The sequence below is a fragment of the Neophocaena asiaeorientalis genome, unplaced genomic scaffold (assembly GCF_003031525.2).
Source record: "Neophocaena asiaeorientalis asiaeorientalis breed wild unplaced genomic scaffold, Neophocaena_asiaeorientalis_V1.1 scaffold407, whole genome shotgun sequence".
Lineage (NCBI taxonomy): Eukaryota > Metazoa > Chordata > Mammalia > Artiodactyla > Phocoenidae > Neophocaena > Neophocaena asiaeorientalis.
In genome coordinates, this window is record NW_020174060.1 from 617,340 (window position 1) to 625,221 (window position 7,882).

The 7,882-nt window shown below is 57.0% G+C and overlaps 1 protein-coding gene across 1 annotated transcript in view; it reads left to right on the forward strand.

The window, feature by feature from the left end:
• The window catches only part of NOS3 (nitric oxide synthase 3), a 17,620-nt gene that overhangs the window by 5,153 nt on the left and 4,585 nt on the right, over nt 1–7,882 (forward strand). The window contains exons 9-19 of the mRNA XM_024754508.1: nt 6–107; nt 623–817; nt 945–1,018; nt 1,195–1,339; nt 1,580–1,684; nt 4,473–4,540; nt 4,898–5,014; nt 5,118–5,292; nt 7,050–7,182; nt 7,310–7,388; nt 7,504–7,692. Of these exons, the coding sequence (XP_024610276.1) occupies nt 6–107; nt 623–817; nt 945–1,018; nt 1,195–1,339; nt 1,580–1,684; nt 4,473–4,540; nt 4,898–5,014; nt 5,118–5,292; nt 7,050–7,182; nt 7,310–7,388; nt 7,504–7,692 (1,382 nt within the window). The remainder of the gene's footprint in view (nt 1–5; nt 108–622; nt 818–944; nt 1,019–1,194; nt 1,340–1,579; nt 1,685–4,472; nt 4,541–4,897; nt 5,015–5,117; nt 5,293–7,049; nt 7,183–7,309; nt 7,389–7,503; nt 7,693–7,882) is intronic.

The window sequence follows — 7,882 nt, forward strand, 5'->3', positions numbered from 1 at the left end:
CCCAGGACGTGGCCGTCTGCATGGACCTGGATACCCGGACCACCTCATCCCTGTGGAAAGACAAGGCAGCCGTGGAAATCAACTTGGCTGTGCTGCACAGTTACCAGGTACACAGGCCCCGACTGGCCAGGAGCACAGGGGATCGGGGCTGGAAGAGAGGAAGGCACTTAGAGACTGGGCCGGGGGTCGGAGAAAGTTGGAAGGAGTTCCCGAGTCTGAGCGCCACGGGGGCGCTGGGCCTGCAGTCCCAGGCGCTGTAACTATGGGAACCTAGCTGATGAGCGAGCGCATGCTTGGTAATTCTGGTCCCCAGGGCATGCTGGGTATTGCGGTTTGTGGGACCCACCGGATTCTGGAAACTCTAATTCCAGGACGAGGGCATGCTGAGCATTGTCATTGGAGGAAACTAGTGCCTGCTAAGTACTTCTATGTGGTCTCGAGACTTTCGGCTATTTGGGTGTGGGAGGCATACCGAGAACACAGATTGGACCTCCTTTTGCCTGCTGACCACGCGTGCCGCAGTTAGGGGCGACACTGGTTCGGGGAAGACGGTAGATGTTAGGTTTGGGGTGACGGAAGCGCAGGGTCTGTGGGCTGAGTCTAAGCCCGTCCCTCACCCCAGCTCGCCAAAGTGACCATTGTGGACCACCACGCTGCCACGGCCTCCTTCATGAAGCACCTGGAGAACGAGCAGAAGGCCAGGGGGGGCTGCCCTGCCGACTGGGCCTGGATCGTGCCCCCCATCTCGGGCAGCCTCACCCCAGTCTTCCATCAGGAGATGGTCAACTATGTCCTGTCCCCTGCTTTCCGCTACCAGGTGCCCACCCCACTGGCTCTTGCCCACCATGCCAGCTCTGACTGAGCAGCCCCAGGGGCCTCCAACCTTCTGTTCTCTCTCCTTACCTTTCCCTCCACTCCTGCCCCCCCCCATCGCTTCCTTGTAGCCAGACCCCTGGAAGGGGAGCACAGCCAAGGGCACCGGCATCACCAGGAAGAAGACCTTTAAGGAAGTGGCCAAGTAGGTTCCCTGGGAGTGCTGCCCTCCCTCCCACACACCCAGACCCTCCCCCCATCGCCAGCAGTGGTCTGGGCACTCCACCCCTCCACACCCACCAAGACCTTGCTTGGGTCACGCGCCTGGGGAGGCCCCGTCTCTGTGCGCCTGGGACCCCTTCACCCCACCCTTGCCCACAGTGCGGTGAAGATCTCTGCCTCACTCATGGGCACCGTGATGGCAAAGCGAGTGAAGGCGACGATTCTGTACGCCTCCGAGACCGGCCGGGCCCAGAGCTACGCACAGCAGCTGGGGAGGCTCTTCCGGAAGGCCTTCGACCCTCGGGTAGGACTGAGCCCAGAGGGCAGGGATCTGAAAAGAAGGGGGGGTTCTGCCCCCACTTTCAGACACAGCCTGGAGAACAGGAGAGGGTCACAAGGCAGGGCCCACGAGGAACCCCGGGATCCTCAGGGATTCAGGGATCGAGTCGGGGCCTGAATCTTGCCCTGCCGGGAGGACTAGAATAAAAAGAACCAGAGCAGCGCAGCACAGGTCCCCAGGACATGGTCTTCTCCTTGCCCACAGGTCCTGTGCATGGATGAGTATGACGTGGTGTCCCTGGAGCACGAGACGCTGGTGTTGGTGGTGACCAGCACCTTTGGGAACGGCGATCCCCCAGAGAATGGAGAGGTGAGGCCTGCCAGGAAAGGGGCCGCTGGGAACGAAGGGAGACTCAGAATTGGATTGGCTGGGCAGGACCCCCAACCCCATGATGGAAAGCGGAGATGCCGTGAGAGTAGGAGTGTGGACAGTCCACTGGGACCCAAGGGCCTACACACGCCACACTCCAGGCCCACCCTTGCGGCTGCCCCCCCCACCACACACACACAGACACATCTGCTTAGCTGGGTCCCCAAGTCATTTCCATTATCAGAGCAAGTGTTTAATACATGGAAGGCACTTCCTGGCTGGCCAGGCACTGACAAATGGGAAAGACGGCACTTAAGACGAGATCTCAGCTTTGTCATTTCTTCTTCTCTTCACAAAAGAAAAGAGCACTGCTCAGATGCCAACAGAGACTAGGCAACTTCACTTTCTGAACAAATCTTGAAAGGAACAAACTGGGGTCCCACCACTGAATCCTTTACTGTTAATCACTGTCCTTCCTGCTTCTCTGTCTCTGGCCGCCCCCAGGAACGTTCATTTCTGGAGCCCCTATCTGCTTCTGTTTCTAAATGCCTTCTTAGCGCTAAGTACCTCCTCAAGTCCCCTAGAGCAGAATGCTCATGGAAGCCTTCTCCCCTGCCTCGCTGCCCATTCAGCCCTGCTTCTGATCTGCCTTTTAAAGAAACTAGAGTCACTAAGTTTTTTTAGTATAAAAGTAATAGCTACATCCATGTGACCCACAACCCCATCAAGACAGAGAACACTTCCATCACTTAGAAAGTCCCCCTTGTCAACTCCCCAAGTCAATCCACCTCTCAATCTCCCCACCGTCCTGATTCCTGTCGCCTGGTCTAGAACATCACAGAGAGGGGAGCACGGTATTCTGGCTTCTTTCACTCCCCCCGCTTTGGAGGTTCACCTCGCTGCTGAGTGACTCAGTGGCTCATTCCTCTCCATGACTGAGCCACGCCCATGGCATGAACAGTTTATTTCTCTCCTTCTCTGCTGACGGACACCTGGGCCGTTTCCAGCGCTTGGCTATTGTGAAGAAAGCTGTTATGAACATTTCTGTACAAGGCTTTTGTGGCCTTATGTTTTCATTTCTCTTGGATAAATACCTAGGAGTGGGACTGCTAGGTCAGTGGGTAGATGTTATGTTTAACTTTTTTTTTTTTTTAATGAAACTGCGTACAGCCAAACCGATTGAACTGCACCCTTAAGTTCTGTGTATTTCGATGTGTGTACATTCTACCTCACGTTTCTAAATGGAGCAAACCTAGGAATTTGCCCTACAGAAAATGGTATATATTTACTAACAACACAAACAAGAATATTTATAGCAGCGCTGTTCGTGATATCCCCGCGCTGGAAACAGTTCAAATGACTCTCAGCCGTAGAATGGATAAATACATCGTGGTCTATTCAAATGCAGTGCGGCCATGAGGGTGAACGAAAAACATACAACCACACCCAACAAAACAGATGAATCTCAAACATCACGCAGAGGGAAAGAAGCCAGACACGAAAGAATCAGACCATGGGACTCACTTTGTATCAGCTTCAGGAAGAGGCAGAACAATTCCGTGGGCTTTTAATCAGGAGACCGGGTGGTTACCCCAGAGAGGGGGTGGGGAGTAACGGGTGGGGCGACACCAAGGTGACTTCTAGGACGCTGGTGGCGTTTCTTGATGGGATGCTGATTACACAGGTAGGTTCAGTTTACGCAAATCTGTAAAGCTGTGCATTTATAACGTGGGTGCTTTTCTGTGTGTTCAAGAAATAAAATTAAGGTAGTACATGCTAATTACGGTGAACCTGTAGACTCACCGTCTAAATGCATCTGCAGCTAACCCTAGGATAACTTGCCGCGTTTTGGTTTTTCCTGTGTAAAGATTGTCGTGTGTGGTTCTAAGCTATTTCCGTGGTAGCATATAATAAAGCTCAGCTTTCTAGAAGGTATCAGTGCCACTAGGGATCGAGGCAATGCAGGGAGACTGAGAGCCATTTCCCACCTATGAGATTGGACTGGTCACATCCAGTGTGGATAGGACTGAGGAAAGAGCATTCCTCTATCCTGATGCTACAGGACCATCTGACCACGCCACCAAGCTATTAAACCCTCTGACTCAGCGGTTCCACTTCTAGGGACTACCCTACTGAAATATGCGAAGGAGGAAACAGGCGTATATGAGTGTTCGAGCATCGTGCCTAGACCATCCAGATATCCCCAGGCAGGGGGAAGTCTCCATGGTACCTACAAATGATGGGATGCTATGTAATCATTCGAAAGAATGAGGTCTGGGACTTCCCTGGCAGCCCAGTGGTTAGGACTCTGTGCTTCCACTGCAGGGGGCCTGGGTTTGATCCCTGGCCAGGAAACTAAGATCCCACAAGCCACACAGTGTGGCCAAAAAAAAAAAAAAAAAAAAGAATGAGGTCAATCTTGGTGTGTTGACCTGGAAGGATATCCATGATAGGTTATTGACAAAAAGCAGGTAAACATAATAGGATCCCATTTTTACTTTAAAAAATAAACTATAAACTATAGAAAGTTTAACATCTGTCCGTGGTACACATGCCTTGGGGGATGAGACTGGAGGGAAGGGAAGGGTAGAGTTTCTCTTTTATTACTTTACACGCTTCTGTAATGTTTTCAAAAAGCCAATCCCTCTCTTTTGAAATGTTCAAAACAAATTAAAATTTAAGGTCATAAATAATAATAACAACAAGGGCCAGTCCAGTGTAGTATGAAATTTTGTATAGTTTGAAATAAAACAAAACTAATCGTGATGCCAATGTTTGCCCTCACCAGAGTTTTGCAGCAGCCCTGATGGAGATGTCGGGCCCCTACAACAGCTCCCCTCGGCCAGAGCAACACAAGTGAGTAGGAGAGAGGCCCGCGTACAGCAAAAAAAAACAAAAACCCACGGCTCCGCACTCATTTTCCCAACAAGCTGGAGGACAGCTGAGCGGAGGCCTCAGCCCTCACGCAGCCTCAGGACACCCTCTTCCTTGTGACCCCCCAACTCCAGGCCCTGGGGCTTTAAGGGGCCGCCAGTCCTGAGGTTTCCTTCAGAGACAGGAGGAGAGGCAGGGCCTGGAGGCTCAGAGACCCCCTGGGGCCGCAGCCCCGATCCCAAACCTGTTCTGGAGACCCTGAGGCTGTCCCCTGGCCGCGTCTGGGCCCCGCCTGGTCTCCAGTCCCCTGTGACACCCCGTCTCCCTCCTCTCTTGCAGGAGTTACAAAATCCGCTTCAACAGCATCTCCTGCTCAGACCCGCTGGTGTCCTCCTGGCGGCGGAAGAGGAAGGAGTCCAGTAATACCGACAGCGCGGGGGCGCTGGGGACCCTCAGGTCCGGGGAGGCTCGGCTAGGGGAGCCACGGGGGAGGGAAGCTGCCTGGGCCCCAAGGAGCGGGGGACGAGGTGGCCTCCGCTGACGGCTCCCTGCACCCCAGGTTCTGTGTGTTTGGGCTGGGCTCCCGGGCGTACCCCCATTTCTGCGCCTTTGCTCGTGCGGTGGACACGCGGCTGGAAGAGCTGGGAGGGGAGAGGCTGCTTCAGCTGGGCCAGGGCGATGAGCTGTGTGGCCAGGAGGAGGCCTTCCGCGGCTGGGCCCAGGCTGCCTTCCAGGTGAGCCCCCTGGCCCGTCCCGACGTCTCGCTCCTGCCACCCTGCCCCCGCAATTCTGAGTCACTCCAGCCTGGACATCTGCTCCCGAGACCTGCCATACCTACAGAGGCGGGGCCCTCACCGATGCCTGGACTCCTTGGGTTCTCTGGCCCCTTCCTGTTCCTCCAAAATCCACCCTCGTTTTGCCACTGCACAGCCAGCCCTTTTGGCTGAGTCCTGAGTGGTGAGGGACGACATGGCCCTGACAGCATGGGTGGAACAGCTAGGGGCCCCTGCAGGCGCAGGTGGGAGCCTCAGGTAGGCACGGGCTGCCCGCCCCCTCCCCCACGGGCACAGAGGGAGGGGTGCAGGGCAGGATGGAGGGAGAAGGGAAGGATCAAGAGAGGGTTAGTCAGAGGCGAGGGCTGAAGCTGAGGAACTACAGGAAGTCAGAGGCTAGGCAGGTTTGGGGCCACGCCTGGACTGGAGGGGGTCCTAGGCTAGGGGAGTACAGGAGGGGCCAGCCCAGGGCCACGACTTCCTAAGCCTGGGCTTCCTCCAGAGCAGCTCTGCCTGGTCTGGGCATCACGCCTGGAGCTGAACGGGCCTCCTTCTCACAGTCCTAACACTGCTCCAGGGCAGCGCTGGCCCCGCCAAGGTCCCCAGGCTTGAGCTCAGCGGGTCTGGACTGATGGCAAGGAGGCAGGCATCCCAGCAGGAGGGCCGGCCAGCACAGGTGAAGTGTTTGCTGGGGAGAAGAAGAGGGAATGGGAAACAAGACTAAAGAATCCAGACGAGGGAACCGGCAGGAAGCTGGGAGTGTGACAGGAGAAGGGAGGAGAGGGCATGAGGCCTGGGGACACCACTTTAGAGACACAGGGCCAACGGGAGGAGCATCCAGCCAGAGCAGGAAGGCTCTGAGCTAAGCAGGGTGGGAGCAGTGGGGGTAGGAAGGAAGGGAGGGGGCCAGGGAAGGAAGGAAGAGATATAAGACTTTACACACACAAAAGAAAGATTAACAGCACTGGTGATATGGATGGGAGCAACCCGTCATGGGTGAGCCCTAGATTTCAAGCTGATGGCCGGCCAAGCGGTTTGCCAGGCTTGCACCTGAGCAGAAACAAATAGGATACACACCCTCCCGGGGTCCTGCCCCAGGGGCCCCCTCTAGCCCCTGGTGTGCAGTGCAGGGGAAGACAGACCAGCCGGAGACCCCTCCCAAGGCCGCCGGAATTCTGTGCCCACTCCAGGAGCACTTAAGGGCTTTATATAAGCATGTCATTTAATCTTCAGCAGACCCTAAGGAGGTGTGAAGACGGGGAAACGGAGGCCTGCAAGCTGTTAAGTCTAGGAGTGAGAATGTGAACACAGGTCTGAACGCGTAGATGCGTTCGCTGAAGCTTCCGTGTGCCAAGCTCTGTGCTCCTTGGGACACAAGATTAACATTCACCAGGTTAACTAACGAGTGGACGCGACAAAAGTACATGCAAAGGAATAGCTAACACAGCGGCCAAGACACTAAATGGGCTGAAGGACACGATGCCATCAGTCTCAGCCTCCGTTTCGGTTCCACTCTCCCTCCTGCCCCCGGGGCTGCCTGTCCCACAGGTGCGAGCCTGAGACGGGCGCCTCTGCTCCGGCAGCCCCAGGAATGGGAGGTGGCGACTGGGGCCCCAGCAGGCCCAGCTCCATCTCCCGCATCAGTGCCGCTGAGCTGCTCACCGCCAGGCCCTCCCTGGTGGCCAGAGGGCCTCAGCCCTCACCTCCTCACCCCCCAGGCCTCCTGTGAGACGTTCTGCGTGGGGGAGGATGCCCAGGCCGCGGCCCAGGACATCTTCAGCCCCAAACGGAGCTGGAAACGCCAGAGGTACCGGCTGAGCGCCCAGGCCGAGGGCCTCCAGCTGCTGCCAGGTGCGGCCCTGATTTCACCCTGACTCTGCTGGACCCCCAGCTCCCCCTGGGCCCGGGACCGACTCACTCAGGGGCCAGGCCAGGGTCCCCGGCTCCAGCTCTGTCTCATCTGTCCCCCGCCCCTCAGGCCTGATCCACGTGCACAGGCGGAAGATGTTCCAGGCCACAGTCCTCTTGGTGGAAAACCTGCAAAGCAGCAAGTCCACGTGAGGAGGACCAATCGGCCACACCACGCCGGGCCCTGCCCCTCATGCCCCAGACCCTGGCTCCGCCCCCCTCCTGCCCAGCCCTCCTGTAACTGCCCCCTCTCCCCACCCCCAGCCGGGCCACGATCCTGGTGCGCCTGGACACTGGAAGCCAGGAGGGGCTCCAGTACCAGCCGGGGGACCACATAGGCATCTGCCCGCCCAACCGGCCGGGGCTCGTGGAGGCACTGATGAGCCGCGTGGAGGACCCGCCGCCGCCCACCGAGTCTGTGGCAGTGGAGCAGCTGGAGAAGGGCAGCCCAGGTGAGGGGGCTCCATCCTTCTGGTCCCCAGGGTCCCCTCAGGTTCAGGTCTGGTGGAAGGTGGCCACCTCCACTCACAGGCGCTGTGCCACCTCCTGACGGGCTGGCCTTGTTGCTGGAAGGTCCACTGAGGGCGGCTCCCTTCTCAGAACTCCCTGACACACACACACACACACACACACACACACACAC